The sequence below is a fragment of the Rhea americana genome, unplaced genomic scaffold (genome assembly GCF_003343005.1).
Source record: "Rhea americana isolate MKP2758 unplaced genomic scaffold, rheAme1 scaffold_27, whole genome shotgun sequence".
NCBI lineage: Eukaryota > Metazoa > Chordata > Aves > Rheiformes > Rheidae > Rhea > Rhea americana.
This window is the reverse complement of record NW_028186390.1, coordinates 187766-214300: the sequence shown is the minus strand read 5'-3', so window position 1 is coordinate 214300 and position 26535 is coordinate 187766. Positions and strand designations below refer to the sequence as shown.

Below are 26535 nucleotides of genomic sequence, written 5' to 3'. Positions count from 1 at the left end.
AGTCAGAAAATCTGATGCTCCCTTTGAATACTTATTTCAACTTTCAAGGAAGGATGACATCTCTTACTTGCTTTAAAAATAAAAATCAGCTGCCCATAAACCTAAAACAGATGTTGTTTTTCTGCTAAAAAGATTAAGGATTTTCTTAAGCTTCGTTAGTGGCAGAGAAAGTAGTGACAGTACATTGATCTGTCTATATCATCATAAGAATGTCTGAACTCAATATGGCTGCATAGGTTGAAGAACTTAAGGATCATCCACATTATTTCAAGGAGCAGAGCAGAAATGGAAACCATTTGCTTTCTTTTATGCATACATCTGTGGAAGAGAGTTTACCTTGATGCTTCGCAAAGAATGTGTGCTCATTTTGGGGAGTTCGCTATGTCTCGCTTCTCTCACTTTCTACATGCATCAGAATTTACAGTTAAGCTTCATGCTTTTGAGTCTGCAAAAAGTGAATTAAACTTTTAAGTGGAAGAGGGAAATAGGAAATATGATGATCCCAACTCAGCATGGTCACCAGTATTCTTTATTCCAACTGAGAGTTCCCACAGCAGAAAAAAAGATAATCCCACCAGCTATAATCATAAATGTTTGCACTGTTTATGTGTTGAAAGTTTGCTGGAATGTGTGCAAATGGTACTTCAGAAGTAAGATGATAGGAAGGTTTCAGTGTAACTTGATAAGAGTCAGCATGGAAATATCCTGTACTGGCAAATTCCCGTGGATGTCCAAAATACTGAGCCAGAAGTACTGGCTTCAGGGAGAGTTTGGTGTTTTAATCAGTCTACACCTTTGAGTGTAAGTACAGATACAGGACAGTTTCGAGAATAGTGGAGTAATGACGTAAGAAAAGGTTTTTAAACTGTATTGGGTTTTTTGATGTTGAGAACTTTCCATGCTTTCATAAAGCATTTTGGTCAGAGGATATTGTACCCTTAGTATCTTTAGCTTATCTAGTCTCTTCAGACTGTTTAGCAGTTGGGCACAGCTCAGTGCTTTTAAGCTTGATACATACGGCATAACTAGATTCTTTAATCAAAGATCATAGTAGAGTACAGAGTGTTGCAAACTTTGCTGCATTGAAAATACTTTGTGATGAGACTTCAGAAATGCAGGCACATCTTGCCCTAAGCAGACCATCTTGCCTTCCTACCTTTAGAGACGTGTGTTGGTCCACACAAGAGGAAAAGAATGAGATGGGACACGGTTTGTTTTCGCACTCCCATCATTACCTTGGAGAAGGTACTAAGTGGGAATCTCAACTTAATATTGCATTCTCAGTAAGGTTAGTGCTGTAGAATTGGTCTAAAATTCAGGTTATTATAAGTTTTTAAATTTTAGGAGCATTTAATCAGTGCTTTCTGTTAAACTGCTTTTTGTTATTAAAATGGTAAAAGAAGGCTTGCCTCATAGAAGTGTTGAAATCTCAAAGATATATTAATTTGTAGTTTTAAGAGAAAACAAAACAAGAGCAAATGTCTTTGCAATGTTTTTGACGCAGCTTTGTCCACTTAGAGTCATAAATGCCTTTTAAATTYAGTGCAGCGATTCTTGCTCTTTGATGGGTTTTGTTGGCCAAAATATTATGCAGACACAAAGATGCGTGTGCACGCATGCAAACATCTTTAGTGAAAGTAAGTCAGCACATTAGAGCTGATAGAGGAGAATTGAGCAAGATTTTCTCATTTGTTAGATGTATTCCTTAGAGAAATAAGGATTGCTTGAAACTGTAGTGATATATTTTGAGAAAACAGTTTTTGTTGCTTTGTTTTCCTGCTTYGTGTTCCTGACAAGAATCAGCTGCAAATAAGATGATGGCTTCAGCAGACTATTGTTTGTGCAGAAACCTCCCTGCTGGTTTATTTACTAAACATGTGTGATGCACAAATGCCAGTAAACTGTGTCTTAGTGCATATTCCCTAGTTGACAGCAAAAACTCTTTAAAGTTTGGCCTGTTTAAATGTAGAGAGAGTGTACAAGAACAGAGCTTAGATTTTTAATCATTACTCTTGAAAATAATTTTGAGGTGAAATCTGGGCCTTATTGAAATCAATAGCAAACTTGAAGCAACTTCAGTGGGTCTAGGATTTTGCATGAAGAGCAACATTTAAATATAAAACAAAATTGTCTTGTTGACTGTGAACATTCTTTTTGTTGAGGAAATTTAAATCCACACTAACCTTCCAGGAGTGTCTGTGATAAAAATACATAGACTGGTGGTGGTGTTACAGAAATCATTTCCTCCTCTTGGAGTGCTTCCCACCTTCTAGAGAACAACAGTTGCAGATGTAGCCTTCCCATTAACGCTGGCTAGTGGGATATGTATTCATGCATCACATGGTAGTGTAGGACTGCACAGCCATGCCCCTTTCCCAGGAAAATCATGGATGTGTATACTTCAAATGTGTCAATCTCCTTAGTCCTGGGAGAAAAGACATGAATTGTGCTTCAAACAGAAGCTAGGTATCCTGCCTGGGGGAGTGAGTGACCTATCTTCTCCAGCCTCTGCTGCAAGAATTATTAATATATTCAATCAGTGCAGAACAAATTAAATAGGCTTTGTAGCAAGTACTGGGACCTAGGTTCCTCCCCATCATTACCCACCCCGTTCTATGCCTTATTTGCTGGACTGGATAGCATAGCTCCTTACGCTATCTTTCTGGACCAGAATCTTATCTAGACCAGGGAAAGTGAAACCGTTTTTATAGGAGGAAGGAAGAACACCCTCCACCCTTATAAACTAGTAATTTGCATCTTCTGAAGCAGAGAAAGGAAATGAACCAGTGTCTCCCACATCCTGAGTGGTCTAACCACTGAAATACTGCATAGAAGCAGGACATCACTGTAGATGCGGGTGGTATATCTGTATGCAAGTGGTAGAATACAGTGCTGTACAGTTTCACAGCAGAATGCACCTTCACRAAAGGATTCACAGATGTGAAAGGAGAAATGTTTTGTATAAGGCTAAGCCCAAGCAAGGGGCAGAATTGGAAGTTCAGACAGGTGAGTGTTTCCTGTTAACTAACACAAGAAAACCCCCTTTCGCCTCGCCCATGTTTGCAGCTTCCACCCAAGGCACCTATGTCCCCCACCAGTGCTGTGCAGAGCACGGGGAGCTTGGGACTCCACCACAAGTGTCAAGAGTTCAAGCCCTCTGACAGAACTCAGATGACCTCCTCCAAATGTTAATTTAAATTAAAAAAAATTTTTTTTTGAGAAACAGGCAGTTTCTCTCTCTATATGAAGTACAGCTCCTATTCCTGAAATTACATCCTCTTCCACATGTTCAGATCCAGCTATTCTTTGGGGGAGGTGGGGGGATAAGAAGTTGTACAACCAATAGCTGCRACTGTGTCACGTAATCTAAAAATGATACAATTTGGGGAACGTATTTCTTCACGTTCTCCGTATGGTAAATCTCCACCTCTGCGTATCCATTCATGCTGGTAACTCCAATGGAGGAGCAGTTGTTTTCAGTATTGGACTCTGATAGCAGCCAAACATTAGTTGTGAAGTACCTAATTTGACAGGCAGTCTGATTCACCGGAACTTTCTCTTCCAGGTAAGTGAGACGCCCATTTTTGTGCCTGGTGTTTGGGGACCTTACTTCTCTGCTATGGTGCCTGGATTTTGGTTGAATGAAGGAGGTCAAAGCGCTACCGGAAGACTGGTAAGTGTTTGGGGACACAAACGGACTCCAGGAGGGCAGGCCTGTCGCAACTGCTGTCATTGGGGGTAGATTCACTTACAGTTTGCCCCAAGCTCTGCCTGAAACATCTTCATAAGATCACAAGAGAAGTCATCCTGTGGAAAGCAATAAACAGTTACTTGTTTGTTATATCCTCTACAATCTATTCTTTTTCATAATGAAGGGAGTTGTAGATGAGGCAGAGCACCAAGGGCATGTCTACCTATTACTGTTGTTGTAGTTACTACTTTGCAAGCAAATAGGCATTCTTTCTGTACTTCAGTAGGAGGCTGAGACAGACTTCGAGATACCAGAAAATATATCTGCTTTGCAGTATGTGGAAGAATTGTACTCATTGATGGGCATAAATAAGTGACAGGCATACTGTGCACAGAATAGTAAGCCATTCAAATGTTATCCTGTCTAGATGGAGCCTGAACATATTGTCATCTCAGTTATTTTTTGAGTGGCAAGAGACTGACTATATGGGTTAATTTAATTTATCAACACGAATAAAAAAAGACCATATCGTCTAAAGCTGATTTTTCTTACCTACAGTAAGGCACTCAGAACAAAAATGCTTTAATCAAATTTAAAGAAAAAGTAGGTGTATAAAACAGTATTTTGGAAGACGTTAGGTGTTTGAATCCAAAAATGTGTTCGAACCTTAGTGGCTGCTTATCTCTGAAAGCATCAAAAATTCCCCATGTGTCTCCTTGCTAAGTCTGTTCGAATACAGAGCGGCCCTGCCCTGAGCAGCGGGGTGCCAGGCTCATGCTGAGATTCAGAACACACAGGGAGCAGGCCCAGTCCTGCAGGTATCTTCTGTAGCTCACTGAACAGGCAGGTGGGTTAGCCCTTACACAGATTGCAGGCATAACTGCTGTCTTACTCAGATGTAGCACCACCCACTCTTTTAAAAGCTTAGTGGTCGGAGCACTTGCCCAGGAAGTAGTAGATTTGGGCATCACTGCATTTATGCATTCCATACAAAACAATCACCGAATGAGAAACAGAAATAATCCTGGAACAGGAAGCCCAGACACACCCTAACCACGGAGGTATGAATTGATGCTCCTTCCTGTGCTGTTCTTGGCCACGTGAATCTTGCATTCCTGTCTGCTTCAGTGGGACGGTCATCCCTCTTCCTCTCCTGCAGCCTGCACTTCTTGTCTCATCTCCAGCTTCTCCTTAGCCTCATGGCTAAAGCACTATTCCCACAAGTGGGATGTGTAGGTCTTAAATTCCTTGGGCCAAGATGAGGCTAGAACCAAAATGTCCTATTTTATAGGTAGTAGTTACCACACAACAAAAAGTTAGTTTCTGCTCTTGATGCCACCACTACAGAAGGAAAATAGAAAATCTTGTGATTCCTTTGTAAGAACACTTTTGAGAGGAGAAGTCTCTGTGTGCTTAATGCGAAGTGGATGGAGACAGCTACTAAGCTCTAGAGAGGATGCAGCAGATCAGTGTTTTCTGCTGGCTGGCTCAGGGTAGTTCCACACTTAACGTATGCTGTTAGAGTTAGGGCATTTCATAAAGGCAATTAAAAAAATGCTTCAGTAATTACAGATATTTGGATTCCATCCTAGTACCAGAGAACAAGATGTTCCTAGATCGTTTAAGAAATTGCTGGAAAAATGTATGTTCTTGTAGGACCCATAGCAAAAGTCAGCAATAAATACTATTAGGTATATTAGGGAAGCTGTTGTATTAAAACATTCTTAGAATTTCATGTGGTCTTCTTGAGGGGATATGTACATAAAACACATGGGGAACCATAAAAAGAAATAGTGTATGTGCACACTAATGTGGAGGATAGGTTGCATCCGTTATCGTTGTAGTTTTAAAGTGCTAGTCATTTTAAGATCTTGCTCTCATACTTTTGGGTTTCTGAAAACAAATGGACATTTGAGGGAATTCTTTTCATTGTTTGGTYTGTGCCCAAAGGTGATTTTTTTTTCGTGAAGTTTGAACAGTCTGTTGAACTCTTCAGGAGTAAAACGGATACACTTCTGCTTAAAAATCTCTAAACTTCTATTGATACAGTTTTGAAAAAATCTAATGCATATGCATGCTTGAGTTTTGTCTTGGATCCAAATCTCAGAGGTAACAAGCATACATTATGTTTTCTTTCTATATTCATATGTGTATGCCTTGTTATATAAGTTCTACTACACTGTTAACACCCAGACTCACACTGTTAAAAATTAAATACCTAATGTGGCTTACTGCCAATAGGTGTTGCCAAATATATTGAATCTTTTTGAGCACGCTAATTTTTCCTTCCTATCTTTACTGTCACCTTTGATGGAGTATTAGCAAGAGGCCACAAAAGCTACTCAGATACTGTCTGTGATCCTACATGATGCTTTGTTTTGTGAATAATGGTAGAACTGGCTGGTAAGTAAATTTAGTACAGACAGAATCTATGTTGAGCTTTTTTTGTAGCAATAAATACAACAGATATTTTATTTTAACAGTGATACAGAAAGACATAGGGACTTGGGCCAGGAAGATGTTCCTGGTAGAACTCCAATGTAGGTATGCATGCTAGAGAATGGGAGGAATTAGTGGATATATGCTTAGATATTGTTGGATAGGCAAAAATGATTCAGCTTACTCCGCTGACTGAGGAGCTGTATGCTTAGCATTTTGCTTATTTTTAGTGTAGCATTGTTTTTTTGTACTGTTTATAAGCCAAATTCTGAATCCAGTAATGTCAGTGGGAGTTTTGTCTTTGRCTTCACTTGGGCTAGGACTTGACACTTTATGAGTAATTTAGAAGCTCTTCTGTCTTTCAGAAGTTGTAATGCTGCATTATCCTTTTCTGGGACTGACTTTTTAAGATGTATTCATTCCAATAATACYGCTTTCCTCTTTTTCAGATAGAGCATGTGGTCCAAGGCCATGTCGCTTTCCCAGAACTACAGGCAAAAGCTAAAGCCAGGTCACTGTTCTTATTTCTTCATGACATATGTGCCTTACAAATTGATGATATACTGATATACATTTCCAGCCCTGCAGAATTGCACTACAGTATCCTTATTCTGGAATGTGAGACTCAACAAACTGATAGTGAATTTGATCTCCTGGGTTGGAACAAAGGCTTCCCAAGTGATTGCTGAAAGATCAAAGCTTTAAATTCCCCTTAAATATTCACCTTGGAGATATCTAAGTGGTGATGTTGACTTTCTGCTTGTCAGCTTTTCTTTTATATCCAGTCCAGTGTATTTCATGGTACCCTACCATCAGCTCTGCTCAGCAGACCTGTGTGCCTTGGACTAATGATACCTCTTAATTTGGAAGTGACAATGTTAAGCTCCAGGGATGAGCTAGACCTTATATTAAAAATATATTAATTACTATATTTTGAACGGTAATATAAATGAAGGGATAGCTACTGTAGGAAAAAATACTCCTGAATGGTGACACAAATAGAACATAGACACCCAGGATAAGATTTTAGACAAAACTTAAGATGTAGGAGTGAGTTGCAGGTAAACTCCAGGCTTCYTCTAGGACTAGGCTGTGTGAGATGCAGAATTTTAGTTTGATCCACTTTTAAAGTAGATGAAAACTATCCAGAGACTTATTTCAGATCTGAACTTTCCCAAGCTATTTTGGCTCAATTTCCTTTTAAGATAGTTCACATSTCTCCCAGAGAGATCTTAGCTGAACAGTTAGGCACATTGGATGAAAGTATRCTTGTCTTTTTAAATTTCTTTTTCTTCTTGAATTAAGAACAAACAATAAACTTGACATTTTATCTTCAATCCATCTGAAATGTAGGGTCACTTCTGACAGATGTATCACATACGATTACTTTCTATCCTTCGTGTGCTCAGAACACTACCTGATTTCTCTGGATGACCTTCTCATGCTTTGCAAAGTCCAATACCTTACTTGCTTACTGAGAACTTGACTAGGCTTCCCAGAAATTTACTTGGCTTCATTCAGTGTGGGATAGATTTATGCTTCCTAGAATTCTCTATGTGGTTCTCTAAACTGTTCCCCCCCCCAAAACAAAAAAAAAAAAAATCTTTGTTTCCTTGGAATATAGATTGTTTGGGGTTTGTTTTTTTTCTTTCTTTTTTTTCTTCTGGCTTCCAGGCCATTTTCCAGTGCCTCCATATGAGACATGAGCTTCACAAAGCTTAAGTAGTGTAAATTAGTTTGGCTAGTAGTGCCATGACAAGCCATTTTTTTGTGTTGGTAAAGCAAGTATGCAGAAGTGGTCTACTTGTCTATAGTAGATCTGATACTGGACTGACCATAACAGATTTCACAGTGCGAAAGGCTTGGACTGTGAAGTAAAGAGGATCTTAGATATGGAATATCAAGGGCATAACTTGATGTAGCATGAAGGTATGAGGCCATGACTTTGGACTTGAGGCTTCTGCAGTTAGTAAAACCGTGGAGGATAGTATTGATAAGGAGGATTATGATATTTTATCAAGTTCTTTTGCTCAGTGATGTTTTTACAATGTTTTCCAGATAGCATTCAGATTTCGTTCTCCTAATAAAATGTTTACATAGCTGTAAGTTTAGTAAATAAATCTCCTACTAGTTCACCCTATTTTCTTGTTCCTTCTCCTCAAATATCTTTAAGGAATTTAACTTGAATCTATAAAAATCAGGAACGTCACAGTTTGAAATAAATTTTTCTCTTCATTTCTTCTTGCTGCACATACCTGTTATGACATGTTAGAGGACAAACCTTAACCTTATTATAGCGATTATAGCAGCAGCTGTATAAAGTGAAAGGTGTATTTTAGTGAACAATGTTGGCCCAAACTTTGGATTATGTGTTTTCTTAAATCAAATAATTAAAAAATTCCCTCTTTTTGGGGAGGGGATTGTTGATGATAGATTATTTGCCTGGGAATCTCAGTAAAATTTCAGAGAATCTGTTCTGTTATATTTAGTATATTCCCCTTGTAGATGTAGTAATTTATACCTTTTTTGCAAATACAAGTGGTTGCAGAAAGAAAACAAAATAAGAATTCTCTAGTTATGTGTGCAGTTACGTGTTACCTTTCCTTCCCTTGCAGTGTGCGACGCTGTCAAGAGTTAGGCTAATTTTGTAGTGACAAAGAGCACATGCATGTCTGGGTCATTAAAAAAAATCTGAGCTCACAAATCTGTGCCTCTTACCTGCTGCTGTCTTTTACCTACCTCCACCTTCCCTGGTTCCCAGATTTGCTCATAAGTGAATTCAGCAATGTCACAACAGTTCCTGCTGAACAACTGATCTCAGAAGCTTCACTGTGCACAGTCCTGCTCCTCTGCATATACCAGGAGCAGGAGTTTGCAGGCACGAGGCGGTTTAGCCAGACTTGCCAGAGACCAGCTCCTGCTGACCACTTGTACTGAAGGCTGGCCAGTCTTGAGCAGCCCTCCCAGTCCTGTCACCATGTTCCCATTTCCCTTCTTCTACTGAAAGTAGAGAGGATTGAGTTACATGAGGATCGTCTGAATGACTGTAGATTTAGCCATTGATCTAACTAATTGCCATGCTCTGTGGGCAACAAACTGCCTCTCTTCATGCAGTTCAGCAAGTCACAGAAATTGCTGTGTAGAGAGCACAATCGGTCTTCAGTCCCTATATTGTGTAGGTCTGACATCTAGCCATCGCTGATGAGGCAAAATCCAAGATATGTAGACCACAGTACAAAATAAAAGAAGAAAATAACATGATCATTTATACTCTAAAGTTTAAATACTTACAGTTGCTAGAATTAAGGTTTCCTATCTTCTGGAGGAAGGAAAGTGTCTAACTGCTTGACATCACGGATTATATGTCCTCTGGCACTTTGTGAAAAGCTGTGTGTTAGGACAAAATTTCTTTCCCTTCACCTCTGAAAGCCATTTCCCCATCTAAAGAGATGGCTTCTGGAAAACAGCAGTGAAGTAACATGTGCATATCTTTCAGCTCTTCTGGGATCTTTCAGACAGTAGATAACAATAGTATTTGTCAGTTTTCTGCAGCTGTAGATTTTTAGGGCCTTTTGGGTTTTTTTAGATTTAGAAATCTGTTTTTTTTTTCCTAAAGGATACCTACTGGCGTCTTATAAGATTCCTGAACAAATTAAATGCCAAAATCGTGTTGTTTTCTAAAACTGTGTCCCTAATACAAACGTAACCCTGGGCAAAACTGTGTTGATTTATTACTCTCCACTTCATGYATAATTCCTTTTTAATGTTCAGTTCTGCAAGCCAGATCCAGCTGCTACTGATACCTTTACACAGAACTGAATAGAAAGGGCTCCAGAGAGCCTGTGGTTTAATACTACATATAGCACAGGCTTGGTAGAGACTGGAACTGGCAAGTGTTTGAAGGATTTTGCAATAACCCACATTTATATATAGAAAAAAAGAAGGAAAATGTGGAGAAGTGTAATTCTAAGGTTATTTGGGTCTTGGGATTTGGCTGAATTTCAGCTTAYGTTGCACAGTCCAGGTAGTCTGCAGAGCCGCCTGAACAGTTAAAACCTGTGAGTGTAATTAAGCAGCAYGGAGACCAGATAGAAGCTGGGATGTCTGGTAGCCCTCTGGTTGAGTGAAGTTTTCCTTCCTTTTACTTCCCAACCATCAATCCAAGATTTAGACTGGAAATCAATGACTTTGTCATTAGCAAGTATTGCTTATAATATGGTCTTTAGGGATGTAGAAATAGGGCCACTATTAGAATAAGGGGGAAAAATGGTTGTGGCTTCCAAATTAAGATAATTCAGGTCCAAGAGGACATATAAAGCACATTTAAAAGTATGTGAATAATGATGTGAATTAGTTATTTAATGTCTTCCAAGTGTACTTCATTTTGAATGATATCCTCTGATAGCATACACATGGTAAGGTATAATTGAAAAAACATGCAGCTGAATGGTTGAATGCAAAGTATAAATATACAGCTGCTAGGAGGTCAGAAGTCAAACTAGTAAAGCATATGCCAAATTCCCTTAGGGATCTCATTAGTGCATGATTGAATATACATGTAGAGGCTAAATGAATATCACTGTTCAGGTCTATAGTGGACGAGACAATGCCTAATCAATTGTAATTAGGGTTAGATGCGATTGTTGACCCACATGTCTAGAATTAAGTGCCCCGCTCTGAGATTTCCTAGGAATTGAAAAATATATATGAATCTGTTTATGACAGTATGAATGTTTGAAAAAATATTCTGACCGTAATTGCAACATTTTTAAACTGGAATGTCACTAAAGTCGTGGCAAGCCAAAGCGCTGGAGAGTTCACCGTTAGTCCTACGATTGCTGTTGGCCAAGAGAGAAGGCTGYGGGATATCGTGGGGGTGGGTGTAGTGTCTGAACTTAGATACAATCATATTTAGGCCCATATTCTGCTCCTCCCTAAAACAGCAGCCACTTGCTTTCTCTCCTCCACCCTTATTGCAGCATTTTAATCATAACACACACTGAAATAGTTACGGTTTAAGAAAGGAAAGCTGTAAGTCCAGCATTATCRGTTAATGGGAGAAATCATTAAACATTGTAATGAAATTTTATTTTCATTTCTCTCTGGAAGCTTCCTTATTCCTCTCTCTGGGCTTTCCTTTCTATAGCTTTTGCTTTCACAGTATCAGCACCTGCTTTCTGCTATAGAGAAACATCATCAAACCCCGTAATATCAAGCAGCTTTGGCTCCACCAGGGACCTGTGGGAGGCAATGTGCAAGCTCGAGAGCATCAGCTTTCCCACTCTCCACTCATCCTGCTGAACTGAGGAGTTTGGGTGGTTTGCTGAATGCAAGTGCAGATAGACGTCCTCGCTAGCCATCCTCTGCAGTGCCATGTGCTGGGCRAGCAGTGCCTTTGCCTTTCTCCTCATTTGTTTTATGATTGGGATGCTTTGATGGTTCTTTTGCATTTGGTAGTGGAGGTGCAAATGTTTTATGTTTGATGAATAACCTCCCCCACTTCTTTTCCCCAACTTGTTTTTCTTCTAGTTCTCAAAGCATATATACATACTTGAACAGTCACCTGGATCTGATTAAGAAATCTTTGCCTGTGGGTTTCCTCACTGTTGATTTACATGTTTGGCCAGATTTCCATGGTAACAGATCTCCCTTAACAGATCTGACACTAAAGGGCATGGTAAGAAACAGCCTGTCTTTGCAAAAAGGTCAATATGGGGTAAAAAAAAAAATTTTTGGAATGAACTTTTTTTTGTAATTTTAAACATACTCCTCCTTAGCTATTTAAACTATCCCATAGGGTTTTGTTTTCTTTCTGTATTTTGAAATATGCTAATGTTTCAGTAGAAAACTATAGACCGGGATACTTCAGATATTGCTAGAGCCACATCTATTTTCTAAAAGTGTGAGGAGATATGTGTATCTCTCAGTACCTTTCGTAGGAATTTAATTTCAGAACACTGAGTGGTAATGCTTGTTATTGTGGCAAGCTCACCTGTCTGCCTAATTTTACATTTCTGTTGCAATGAGTTTCAGCACAAAATTGGTTATGCCTATCTGGAAAAAGACTGATATATTCTGAGGAGAGATTGTTTAATTCAAACAGGTAACTGTTGAGTAAATTTACAGAATTTGAGTTGCTTAGTGGTTAATTTAAACAGAAACTGAAATGCTTCTGTGCTTCTTACTAAGAATGAGCATACMTTCTCTCATGATTAGAAATAAGCAACCATGGTGCTTCACACATCTTTGTTCAGAGCTGAGCCCAATATTATATACATAGTCTGGCTTGTGGTATTAAAAATGCCACTTATGGAACTCAAGGAACAATATTGAAATACTGCATTCTGTAAAGAAGCTTTTAGAGCATTACAGTCTAGAACCAAAAAAAGCAGCTTTTGGAAGCTCAATGAGGAATCTCCGCTAGTGAGATTTTCAGCTCATGTTTAAACATTTGGAGGTCTCTCTTTACTGAACATCATGGTGGCAGATCAGCTAGGCCACAGGCCAGGATATTACTGTGCAGGACCATGACAGAAGAGTACCGTAATGGTATAATTTGGTGGTATCAATATATCTATCTGGTGATAGATAGAGGTGCAAAAATGCACTTCGAATTGGCATATTGTCCTTGGAGTGAATATCTCCTTGATGAACAGATAAGAACATAGTAATATTTGAGTGTGAACTGCATTATTTTCATAGAAAAATTTTATGAAAGAAATACTTGTTGCAGTAGAATCAGAATTTCCTTCAGTATGATGACATTATGCAAATATTGGTAATAGCAATGCATCTTTTCTGCCAGAGTTACGACTACATTCAGGTCTTGCCTGTGTTGATATTAATCCAGCATAATTTATATCAGAGCAAAGGAGGTTAAGATATAGTCCTTAATTATGAATTGTCTTTTGGTATTAGGATGCTTGGAAGGGGGAAGGAGAAGGACTTTTAAAATGTTATTTCTGTGCAATACTATGTTCATATTATTACATCAAGTACATTCACAAGGAATATCTGAGTCATAACGTAAGACTGTCAAAGATAATCTAACTCTAATGCCATACAATATGCTATTTGTTCTTTATTTCTGTGCAAGTGCAAGAGCAATTTCTGTGGTTCTTCTCCAGATAAAGGATAACATGTTTAGCATAATGATATGTGTACATCTCACAAAAATAGGGCTTGGAATTAGCACTTAAACTTGTTACAATGATTTGTTCATTTTCTTTTTGATCTTCACACAGGTTGTTGGACTAACATTGTCTCGAGGTCTGGATGAACTTGCTGTTATCTACTTGGCCACGATTCAAGCCATTGCTGTAAGCCGTTTTAAGTGCATAAAAGAGTAAATGAGTTATCTCATGTTCTGTGGCAGACCGATCATTCCCTTTTACTAAATAAATTTCTAATAATAGATGAATTCACTTTAATAGGCTTCTTAAAGGARCAGGATATTGTTTACCCACATTACCTACAGTAAAATAATGGACAAGGGGAAGCCAGAGTGAAGAGAAAATGTTCCCGTGAAAAGTTTTCTCTGTATGACAACTCTATAAACGGAGCCTTTGCCTCTAATACAGATATGGGACAATGTTARCATTGTGGGCTAGGTAGAGGTTAAGCTGAGAGAGTGGGGGTAAAAAAAAAAAAAAAACTTGGCAATTATATGAAGAAACTTGGTCTCCCCTACGATGCCTCAGCTTCAGATTGTTCCTAAAACCATGGATTTCCCCTTGTTGCCTGTTAGATGAGTCAGGACTCTATACCACAGCAAGTCAGCGTAGGTCTGTGATTCAGCTCATAACACTACGAATTGAGCAGAACCAGATCTCATTCCTCCCTTGGTCTTCCTGTTGCAAGGCAAGCTGTTGCCTTGTGTATAGCCTTCCCAACCTGGGGCTATTTAAAAGAGAGAGCATCTTTATGAAAGTGTCATAGATGTTTGCTAATGTGCGTAGATTGGTAATTTTATGGGAACACATTTGTTCCTGCCCTACTTTTCTCAGATGAGAGGCTTTCTGGAACCCAGGATTTCCAGTTCACAGGAAGTTCTAATTTGAAATGAAATCCAGGCTCAGAGAAGCTGTTTGAAACGCTGGTGTACAGTATTTTCAGTGGTGCACCCTGTCCCCAAGCATCTGATGGCTGAAGTTGACACTCCTTTGACATCTTTCTGTGATAGTTTAAATAAAAAATGCTTGTTAAACTTGAGATGTTTTCAAAAAAAAAWTTTTTTTKGATGAATTGGGGACTTTTCCTGACAAAACTGTGTTCAGCTGGAAAACTTCCAAAGTGCTCTACTGGTTAAACAACAACTAAAGTCTTTGCTAGGCTGGGTCAGCCATCTGGGATAGAGGGTGGGCGGCTGCTGTAAATTTACTGAGAGTTTTATGCCTGATGTATTAACCCTCCATCTTCAGCAAATAGTGATAATTTAACCCAAGTCTGAAATTCACTGTTGTCATTTTTGATCCTTTTTAAGATGAATGTAGCTTGGTTATACCTAATGCTTTAATATAATCCCACGATTTAAATAAGAATGGYTAGGAGAGTTTAAACCATGCCAGCTACTGATACTGTCCCATGAAAGAAGCTGAAAACAAAACTTCCTAGTATCAAACAGGTGCTCCATTATTACAGTGTACTAACGAAGTGGAAACATTCTCTGCTGGACGTCCTGGGAAAGTCACCTRTTATTTGACTTTATGGTACATCTCAAATTTTATTGTGAACTGCAAATACTGTGTTTTACACTAAATTCAGCATTGGTATGTCTTTTTGATAGTTGGTTGTTTTGAACATGGGATAAAAGATAAAAGATCATACCTTAGCTTTCTTTTTTCTTGTAAGTTAACAGGAATTCATCACTCTTAAAACATCATTCAAACAGTAATTAAAAAGTAGATAGAAATAGACTTGTTTTTGACTCGATATATTTACTAAATGCTAGTGTGATACCCAGAATGTTTAATTTTCCTCCCTTATCCTGATGCTCCAATTTAGCTTCACTTTTGTTGAAGGAAATACTTCTTGTTCAGGACGGCCCCAATCCTGTACCATTAGTTCTCTTCAATGGATGCTATGTAGACTTTAAACCTAACTGAAAACCTTGTAAAAAGTGTAGGCCTGCCCACAGAATGTTAATCTCCAGTTTTCTTTTCAGCAGGAGACTCTTTTTTTTTTCTTTTTATATAAAATTTGCATTTGAAGACCCTCAATTTGCATTTTCTCCAATCCAGGATTAAATTAGTTTCCCCCCACACCCACAGTGAAATAAGTCTAGCTTTAATTTAAATTTCTGTGTGAATACAATTTTCCAGGCAGGTAAACACAAAATAGTTTTCACAGCATGTTCTTTCTCAGGGTCTTAGGAGCGTGTATGTTGTGCAAGAAGTTGTTAATAAATTTGAATTTCAGATACAATGAAAGAGAATATTCTTTTAGCTATTCACTGCAAAATGTGATGCAGCAGTTAGACTGATGAGAACATGATCAGAGATATAATTGTGGCTGTCAGGCCAGTTCTGAGGAGACAGACTCTTTTTAGAGTAGTTTATTTTTCCATAATTAAAATTGTGCCTGTGTCATTTGGAATTTAGCCCTCTGTGTCAATAGGGAAGTGATGGATTTAGTCAGCTGGTGTTGCGGCTGCTAGAGTTCCTCATAACCACTTGCCTTAAAAAACAAAATACATTTGAAGACCTATCCAGAGTTGTGCCAGTTATTCATAATAAACATCTCAAGTCTGAGGAAACGCTGGTAGTGTCAATTTTCAGTAGCTTTATTTGAAGAGGGGTTTATTGCAGGCTGGAGACCTCTTAATGAACTTGGAGTGTAAGATAAAGAAAACTTAAATGATGGCTTGTAAAAACTTCGACCAGGTGGTGTTTTGGGGGGCATTTACATACAAAACAGTCAGCTTGGGCAAAATTTTGGCTTATATTTGGCAGGTAGTCAAGTCTGAAGTTCCAAGTTAAGGCCAGGGAGCATAGGGAGCTGAGAATTTGGGGGACAAATGCGAAGGAACTGACAATTTTCTTGCAAGAGGAAGGAGGGAAAGGGTTGACTTAAGTGAACAGTTGGAGGCAAGCAAAGCAAGCAAAGAGAAAAGATTTCTTAGAAATGCCGGAGTATTTGCTTTCGTCATTTACAGAATGGAACATGGAACTTTTCTAGTTTGACTATATCAAACTATAGACTTTAAAAAAGAGGTTTTAAATATGCCTGTGTTTTAGATATGTTTCAATTGATCGAGGCATGAAGTGGCACGTTTTGTTTTGAACGATGCAGGACAAAAGCAGTGAGTTAAGCCTGTTGAAAATTCCCCGAGTTTTCTTTTTTTACTGAAAAGAAAGTATACAGCTTTCACATGATTCTTTTTTGTTGCTCTGTTTTGCTATTTGGCTCCAGAATTGGAATCTCCATCCTGAGATGATTTTCAGGTGCTGTAATATGAAGTGACTAGTAGTTTTGGATGGGGATGTCTTTGCCATGTAGAACTTGGTTCTGGAAATGTTTTCTATACTCTGCAGCTTTTGGTCACCAAAGGCTGCTTATCACTGCCTCCAGTTTCTGCTGATTTCCCATATCTGCTGCCTGTGGCTGGGCAGGTAGCGCAGGTCCCTGGGAGCTCCGTTTCTCTGCATTCCTGCGTGCTGGTAGCTACCTGCTCCCTCCTGCAGCCAGCCCCCAGCTGTTCCTTGCAGTCTGCTGCACTTCTGTACCTGCCAGTTCTTTGTGCCATCTGTCTGATCTTTCTTGTTCTGAATTACAACGCCTGTTACTGGCTGCAAGCTAAGCAGAGGTCCTACCCTTGCAGGCCCATTCCCAGCCATCAGGTTACCGTTAGGGGCAGTTAGTATCTATGCATTTCTATCGTTCTTTTAAGCACATTTGTTCCTTAAGTTTTTTGCCTGTGTCTGCTCTCCTGTGCTCATCTGTTGTTTCTCCCTCCCCTCTCCCCTCGCCCTTTCTGAAGTTAGGAACAAGACATATTTTGGAAACTATGCAGGCTGCAGGGCATCATATCAACACACTGTTTCTGTGTGGTGGTCTGAGCAAGAACCCCCTCTTCGTGCAGATGCATGCTGACATTACTGGTAAGTTAGAGGAAGTGGGGGGAAAGGAGTGTAAACTACATTATTATTTTAGGTGGCTAAATACTTTGTCTTTGGAAAAATAAATACTTTCTTTATATAGAACTATATTTTGCTGCTTGGCCAAAAGTTGTATAATGAAATGTTACTTTCTGAAAGACTGGATTTCCTGAAATTTAAAGACATTTGAATAACAGAGATGTGGAGCAAACAAAGCTGCATAATTTGTATTGTTAGAAAACCAACTTCCTAGAGAAACACTGAACATGACTTCCAGTCTGTAGATCTTACCCTTAAAGGTTTTTCCAGGAAGGTGCAATGGAATTAATGTAAAACTTTTGTGTGGAATTCAAAAAACTACGATACATACATACACACTTTTCACTATCAGGTTTAAAAAAAATGWTTTTAAACTTTCTATAGAAATGATTCCATTACTCCAGTTACAAGAAGATAAAATAGACACGAGTAATGCACAGTACATTGAGCATATTTCACATAAGATATGTGATATTTCTTCTGAAACCACCATTAGCTTTGTCCTATTTGAATTCCATGGGACTTCCTTCTCCTGACATTTCTTGCTCACAGTGGACATTTTATCAGTTATGTGGGACGTTTTTTCAGAATTATTTCAGTGTTCTTATTATTAAAACGGTTTAGGGCACAATTGGTGAATCCTTGCTCCTGCATGGAKATGCATTTGATTTTTGTAGAATTCCTGACAGATGGAAGGACCTGTATGTATGGTACTGTACAGAAAGAGGTCTCAGGCTTGCACGATATTTTTAAACTCCCTTTAGCCTGCCTACACTGGATGTCTTAGCACACCTACAAGTCCATTCAGTGTGCCTCARATGTGGGAAAAATAGAAAATTGAGTTTAAAGGACTTCAGCAAAACTTTGAATGATGTATATTTTGGGTATATTTCAACTTAAGAGCAGTTGAACTGTCATGAATGAATTTTAAAGCTCAGATTTAGGGCAATTGGTATGAAGATCTGACTTGCCCTAACATCAGACCATACTTCATAACRTTGAATCAGGAAAGAAGAGGAAAATATGCTTTTTGCAATTACTTGAAGAAAAAACAGAAATGGAGACGTGGCCACTGACCCAAAATTCACTAAATACGTTGTTGTCAACAGTTAGTACTTTCTGTTTGTGAAAAGTGATGTTGGCAAGTGCACACCTTTCCTTATATAGCTCAGATGTTTTATGTGAATTTCGGCTGCATGTAGAGTTGTGATGTTGGCTCATGACATTTGAAATAGAAGATCTGTGAAGAGGTATTCTGATTAAAATGTAATCAAGAGTCCTTTGACTGTAGCTAATGGCCAAGTACAATTCAGTATGAAAAGGTCTTTTTGCGGTCTGTAGTTCTCCCCCATTTGTACAAGCTGTGACTGACAGGGGATGTCAGAGTTCATCTAACTGAAATGCTCTTGGTTATGTTGAGCTCATTAGAGCCTATCAGATAAAATAACTAACATTCCAGGATCAATCCCTCATTCTTATACGAAAAGAAAAAATCTGAATATATTATTGTTAGCTGCAAATGCCCACGACTCAGTCATGCAGACATCCGATAGATAATTTTGCAGGCCACTTAGAAAGTATCTTGATTGTGTTGTTTGCTTGGTAAGAATTCTGTATGCATGCAGATGATGCAGGAAATGTGCAGTAAATTCTAGAGCATGCTGAAAATCGTCTAGTGCTTCAAAGCCTGGCAAACACCCCAAGGAGCTATAAGCTTTAGTTTTAGGTTATCTACCAGTGTTTGAAGCYGACCCCATTCCTGAGCTGTGGGACCATCGTAAGAGGAGGAATGCTCAGGTGACTGATCCTACACTAGTGTTTTTAAGATGGATTTGTTTGGTCACAGTTCAGAGAAGTTTAAGGCATGGTGTAACTACACCAGTTTTGCTTTGTTGTTAGTTGTCAGTCCAGCAATCAAACAACAGGGCCTCACTATATCCACTCTCTTTCCCTGACACTCCGTCTGTGCTAACTAAGGGGAGAAGTGGTTAAAAGGCCACTGTGACAGCTCTGTGCTGCTGGAAGCTGATTGCAAGCAGCTTGACGCTGGTGGAACAGTACAAAGTTGGCATAATGTGGGATCCCCATAACCTGGGATGCTAGGTGAATCTACTTTTTATTAATAATTGTTTCTTGTATTAATAACTTTATTCCCTATTTTGAAAAGTATCGGTTCATCTTTTCCGAAGGAAAGGCTCTGTGGAAGTAGTTTGTGGCTCACTGGTCTCAGTGAGAGATCTTCTTCTGAATTTCAGCTCTTTCTAATTGTACAGTTGRCTCTGAGGAGCAACACTTCTTTTTTGAGTAATATAATTGAGACTATTCACAGAAGGAAGTCCGTCTCCCAGCRATGTGTTTGCTTCCTCAGTCATTGAATGAAATTATCTCAGTAATGGAAATGTGCACACATGCTAAATACTGTAGGACTATTAAATTCATTGRCTTAGTGAGAGTGAGCATCTAATGTGTAGTTAGAAAGGTAGTTAGAYTGATGCTATTATTTTAGTATTATTTAGAGAGAATTAAGAAAGCAAGTGACTTTTATTTGTTTGTTCTATTTTTCCTGTTCTTTTTACAGTAAAATACAGATCTTAGAAAATTTTGTCTGAACTGAGGGAAAGTATGTTCATGATACTATCCATGGTAATGAAACTTAATTTGTGTAGAAAATAGTTAGTGTTTTAATTCTTCTTTAAAATATATGGTAAGTTTGTTTGTTTTTCTGGGGTTTTAATCTCCGTCTCATGTGTCTTGTAAAATTTGGAAGACAAGAGTTCTCGTATGATTTCATGCTTAGGAAAGCTTACTGTTTTGTCTTCCAGCAAAAACAGACTGGCTTTGTTGATTATATATTTAAAAAAGCAAACTCAAAACAATCTCTTTTCTATGCATTACAAAAGAAACAAAAAGGTTACCACCCTATTTTCTTCTACGGATCACCTTTCARTAGGCGGCTGGGTTTGTAGGATGTGGGTAACAGGTTTATACCAGGCTGTTTGAGGTAAGTAGCTGTTGTCAAAGATCTGAGAGGTTAGTCTTTGTACATTTTATCTTCTCCATGAATATTTTGCTGAAATTATTTTATTTAAGTTCTGCATTTTTCYTGGAGCCTGGAACCACAGAGCAGAGATACTTGCATTAGTCTACAACAGAAGTGTAACTCTGAGTGATGTTGTGAACTTGATTTCCAAGTCAAATCCTTTTTCCTTTCTTTTTTCTTTGTATTTTTTGCTTTAATTATTTAGTGTGCCATTTGTGCTGCACTGCTTCATTCTTCCTAACAGAAGCATGCCTTTTTCTTCTACAGGTAAGCCTGTTGTCCTGTCCAAAGAAGTGGAGTCTGTTTTGGTGGGTGCTGCTATTCTTGGAGCTTGTGCTTCTGGGGATTTTTCATCTATACAGGTATGCAATATCTGGTTTTCTTTCTATTTTGTAGCCTTTACACTTTTCAGTTTGGCACCATGCACAGACTTTAATTTAAATGAAAAAGTTGGTATCTTCTGCACAGCCAGACAAGTGCCAGCATCACATACATCACTTCCTCTCCACCCCCTTTTTAACTCCATATGTTACATAGGTGTATAGAAGATTCATTTGTGAAAGTGTGGACATGCAAACGTAAGATGCTGTCTATGAAATTAGGCTGCATAAAGGCGAACAAGGGAGTTTGAGAAAGTCCTGGTAAGAAGGTCAGACTTTCATCTCAGTTGTAGTATTTGTCCTACTTTGCTTCCTTTGTACTAAGGAATCTTAGACATAAGAAACAACATAATAGTCTTTACACAGTTAAAAAAAATGACACACTTAGCTCTTGTTTAGTCCACAGTGAAAGCAGAGTTAGTAATGAGGATAAACCTTAATGTTTGTTATTGTTATTTTAATCCATTAACAGTTCCGCAAGTAGTAGTAAGGCTTTTATCTTCAGTGGATCAGCCAGAGCATGGCTTAGTTGCACATACGTAAACAACAATAATACRCAGAGACCTGAAGAAGGGCTTATATGCCCCCAAATCCTACCTATTTTCCCACCTGTCAATTTGGCTAATAAAAGACATCTCTTCATGTTACACATAGAAACTAAAMAGTGCATTCCAATCTGTTTGTACAAAGCAATTTTTCAAGACGATCTCTAGATGCRTTTTTCTTTTTAACATCAGGCACAGATTTTTGTGGATGAAATTTTGAACTAAAACTGAACTGAATGTACTTTGTGAATAATGGGTAAGTTTCTCAACCTGGTTAAATTGATGCAGTACTATTGGAACCAATAAACAGATGAATATCAATTGAGCAACTGGCCCATGGTTGGAATTTTTCCAAATGTGAAAGGGAGTTTGAATGTTCTATAAAGCAATATAGATTAGCAGGAAGAGTAGTTTTCTTTCATTAGAATTCTTCCCTTAAAATTATTCCCATTGCAACAAACATTGTACAGTGCAACGTATCTGTATTTAATAATTATAGTGCTTGTAACGAAAACTTGATCATTTTTGATTAATGTAATTGATTTCAGTAGCAGCTTTTGGTTACAGGACTTCATGCTTAATTCCTACTCCTCTGTTAATATTTTGCCTGTCTTCTGCCTTCAAATACACAGATATTTTGTTCCAAGATTTTAAGATTTTTTGCACTATTGTGCAATAAGCAAGCACCTGAAAACTGTTTTTTGTTAAGTCTGTCTTTATAAAACTTATAAAAATCTAATGCTGCAGAATTTTATCTAATGTGTTTTTATATTATTTTGGTATATTCATTTACATTTAGTTTTTTTTCCTTGTCCTTCCATATCAAAATATTTCAGAAGCATATCCAAGAATGTCAGAACAAATATGTATTTTGTATATATGTACATACATATCAGTCAGCATAGCGTGCTCCTTCAGAAATCTTTCTCAGTGAAACTAGATCTTTTGAGCCAGTTGTCAGAGATTTTTTAATTTAAAGAGTGTTTGCTCTTTTACTGTTGTGATGTATCAAGAGGTTCCTGCCTCCTGGCTTCTGGGAATGTTTTGTGGTTTTTCATTAGTACAGTGCAGACTCTATGGATCTTCCTGGGAAAAATTTGCTTATCCATGACTGTTGAGAACAGAATTGAGGACTCCTTATGCTCCCTTCGCATCTTTGCTTGAACCAGAGAAGTTAATATAGGTATACAAAGAAAAAGAATAAATGTAAATTTGAATTCAGTGCCTCAGCACTGCATATGGAATCTGATTTCCCAAATGCAGCYTCTGCCTTTTTCAGTTCTTCAGCAGCTACCTGTAGAAGGTCTGACCCAGGATTTATTTAGGAATGTTTCCCTTCATTTCACAGAGATCAAGCCCATATACTTCCTTGGAATATCTCTGCAAAAGAAAAGGGAAAACTACAATATGAAGACTATTGTATTATAAATATCCTCTTGAAAATATGCTCTAGTACCATGTACCATTTCATGATACTGCCTGTGGTGATCACTGGGAGCTGGGTGAGGCCTGAATTCTGTCCTGGATCCTAGAGCATTTCTGTAGTAGGAAGGAACTACTCACTAGAGGTTTTGACTTAATACGAGTTTGCAAGATTGTTGTTCAAGAGGTGCCGTCTGTGGCAATATCACGTGTATCAGGCAACAAACTATTAGATTCTGTAAAAGTATTTTTAAAAGAAGTCAGCTATATGAGATCAAGATAAAAKAAACTGTATAGGTGTCTTCTGGAAGGGAAGGAAAWGCATATCTTGCATTGCAGCTCAGTAGAGCTTTCTTACATTTATTTTTCTAGCAAATCTTCCAAAACAGATACTTCTTAGAGGTGCTCCTGTAAATATTCAGTATCATTGCAGTCTTTACAAATAACAAAAGTAACTATCTGTCCTCCAGTAGATGGTTTGTGCTTATTTATTGTGCCTTTCAAATATCTTTGCTCAGTTTAACAGCAAAGGCTGTGGGGTTTTTTTTGTTTGTCTGTTTGTTTTTAACCAACAACCTCATGGCTCTGTTTATTTGAAGAGGGATCTTTACTGTATTTATCCCAGTGATTTTGGTCACACTTCTCAGAATGATTTTGGGGTATTTCCACTCGTCAGTATCAAATCAAAATGCTTAAAGCTGTCTGTTTTTCATGGGTTGGCAGTTCTCCATTTTCTAGAACTCAGGCCTCTTTAGGTTAGCTCAAAAATAGCACCCCAAACCAAAATCCCTTAATATCACTTTGGATGATCTTAATCTAGCCCTAACATGCCCTACTAACAGAAGTACTGGCTATTAAGAAGACAYGTAAAACCAGTAGTGATAAGCAATAGTAGTGGTGCTGCGAAGCTTCTGCTTGGGAATCCCATACAGAAATGTGTGCATGGGTGCAGTGAGGCTGATGSTTCTGGGAACTGGTGAGCCACCAAGCAGGGCTGTTCATGTATCTATGCAGTGCATCAGATGGTTTAGGGATATAATGTACATGAAGTGTTACAGGTGACTTGCCCCTGCTGCTGATGTTCACATTTTTTTTTGGCATAGGGCAACCAAATCAGAGCCACTGCTCCAGCAGTCTATTTTTCATCAGAAAATCTGGACACTCAGAGAAGGTTCTCAAAATCCATCAGGGCTTCACTTCGCAGTAAGACAAAAAGAAAGATGAGTCATGTAYGGAAAACCCAAAGATATGTTAACCTAACACAGTAATTAGAGTTAGACTTTATTTTGATTAACGATTGGGAAATGTGTTGGAAGTGGCTGAGGTTTCCTTAGGGGTAATGTGTCTGAATGTGCTGTTACTCCCATACTCTTGTACTATGCCGATCCTTAATCCTGGGGCATCCCAACACTGGGATCTGCAACTGGGGTATAGTGTGTTTCAGAGGTAAACACACTGGAGGATCATTGCTGCTCAAGACAGGAAGCTGACTTACCTACATCCCACTGTAGGATGAACCTGATGGAAGTACGTGTGAAACAATAGGGTTCTGACTCTTCGCTTTCTTGGGCAATTGGTCATAATGACTTGGAGCAGTAAAGAGCGTTTCCTGTATCCTTTCATATCTCTAAATAAGTTTCTTTGTGAGAAGAAACGGAGCACTAGCCTTCTTGTCTCCTTTCCYTTTTTATGTATGTTATATGTATTTATGTATATGCTGTACCTGTATGGCAGTGGCTGTTCACAGGATGCAGTATTTTCATCTAATTCTTAATTCTCATATCTTTTTATTCTTATTTTGATTGATTTGCCAAGTAAAGAAGACTTTCATGATGTTTRCTGACCACCTTTGTATTTGTAACAAAATTTCCAGTATGCTGAACTTTGCAAATACATGTTGCAAATGAAGGTTACTGCGATATTTGAGACCATGCAGGTTAATTTGCTAGATTCTGATGTGTTATTAAAAGTTCAAGCCCCTTGAAACTGCAATTTCATCTTTAGGTAATTCTACCAAGGAAAGATTTACAACCTCCATCTCTCTTGCCTGGTCACCATATGTTGTTCCTTCAAAGAATGTTGACTTCCCTAATTTCCTCTTCATTTACCCTCTCTGCATTTTTCTTTTCTGTGGTAAAAGGGAATTAAAACAATTGTTCTATCCAAAAAAGCATATGCAGTATGATGAGAGTTATTTCCCATTTCATCTTTTGGTTATTTAATCTTTAGAATCTCTTAAGAGGGGAGAAAAATCTTCTGAATTTCTTCTTGCAATTTGGTTTATCTTTCATTTGATCCCTTTACACCTTTTCATTTTAATGGTTTTGTTATGTCCTACTTGTTTTATCTATGAACTGTAACAGCGCCTAACCTGGGCCAGCACTGACACAGAAGACAGTGCAATGTAAAATTGCTTGACATGAGAATTTTGAAATATAAACCATGTTTTGGGGTTTTGCATATTTGGAATATATACTGCATTCAATGAAATAACTGTAACGTTGCTGATTTAAATGGGTCAATTTATTAGTTCTAGCCAGTCCTTTCTTGCTGAGCAGCAGGATCCTGGTTTTCTATGTGATTGTTTCTATAGTAAAAATATAGTTTCCGGTTTAGCAAGCCAGCAATTCCTTCTCAGTAAAAATGTTCAATAAATAAATGTCAAAGTTTCCAGTATATCCTCATTACTCTGCTTCACTTGTATGTAATTGAAAATGGAAAGAAGGTGCTGTTTGATTTGGCAATCATCCAATTTTTTTTTTTTTTTGGGGATAACCTATTCTTTGGGATAAAGTTGCTAGGGAACAGGATTATTTCTTTATAAAATCCTGCAGCCCGTTGACTGTTCTTTAATTGCATATTAAAACAATTAATAAAATTAATATGATTAATTAATAAGATTACTTGTATGAAACCAGATTACCAGATTTATCTTGGAACTGGTTGTCTTAAAGCGGGACATTCTTACTGGCCAGTGTGGAAGAAAAGAATCCTCATATGGTTTGGTAGAMTATATTTTACTAGTAAAATCACTGCAGTGATTTTGGATATAAAACATTGACAACAAGTTGGACTGGTTCTCTTTCCTCCTTGGAGTCCTTCATAGGAACTCATCTTGTGCTGACACGGTTCTCAACCTCATGAACGTTTGGATAGTCCTTAGCAAAACAGTGAGTGTTGCAAGCAAAGAAGTAATGAGTACCAAAAAGTAGGTAGCCATGGCGATGGTAGTGTTGTGTTATGTGGAGCAGTTTAGCTSTACAACAGTGTGTGTATCTAGCAGCATGTACAGGTGTGTATCAGCAGCCCAATCTGTGATGTGCATCTTTGTGAGTATTTAGTTGTGCGTGTAGTATAGCGTGTGGGTGCGTGATGGTCTGTGCCTCCTATTTCTTCATCCTTGTTCCCAGTCAGGTTACATATATGCTCCTTGCTTATGTCCACTTCATCTTACTGACTGGGACCAGATTCCCTTCTGAAATAGGTACCAATATTCTAGCAATATATTGCTCCCCTTTAGAAAGACCATCCTACGTAGGAGGAATGCTGCCTTCCAGAAGAGCAGCACTACAGCCCAGAGAGAAGCTGGCAGCTCTTCCAGCCTGAGGTACCCTCTTGGTGAGAACTGCTGATCAAAGTGCTCATTACAATATATCAGTCACTAATCGGACAAGTTCAGCTGAGATACCCATGCATGGGAGCACTTTGGGGTCAAAAATGATCTCTTTTACYGGGGAGATGGATAGGAAAATCCCTTTCCTTCCCATGACTTCTTAGACCTTTGCCGCATTTGATCCAGCACAAATGTTATAGCTTTGGATTGGACATCACTGTGTTGTTGTGGTGTGAATGTGATCTCAGCTGTTCAGTTAGAGGCAAATGT

The 26535-nt window shown here is 38.3% G+C and overlaps 1 protein-coding gene across 7 annotated transcripts in view; it reads left to right on the top strand.

Annotated features, from left to right (window-relative positions):
* Nucleotides 1-26535, top strand: part of FGGY (FGGY carbohydrate kinase domain containing) — a 152145-nt gene that overhangs the window by 99233 nt on the left and 26377 nt on the right. For 3 of the 7 annotated variants that reach the window (XM_085307962.1, XM_085307960.1, XM_085307959.1), the window contains 6 exons: nucleotides 3566-3673; nucleotides 6580-6641; nucleotides 11660-11807; nucleotides 13375-13449; nucleotides 17109-17229; nucleotides 20573-20667. In XM_085307962.1, the coding sequence (XP_085164088.1) occupies nucleotides 3566-3673; nucleotides 6580-6641; nucleotides 11660-11807; nucleotides 13375-13449; nucleotides 17109-17229; nucleotides 20573-20667 (609 nt within the window). Of the gene's footprint in view, nucleotides 1-3565; nucleotides 3674-6579; nucleotides 6642-11659; nucleotides 11808-13374; nucleotides 13450-17108; nucleotides 17230-20572; nucleotides 20668-26535 lie in introns of those variants that run through there. The other 4 variants (XM_085307963.1, XM_085307961.1, XM_085307964.1 and 1 more) reach the window with 2 other exon arrangements.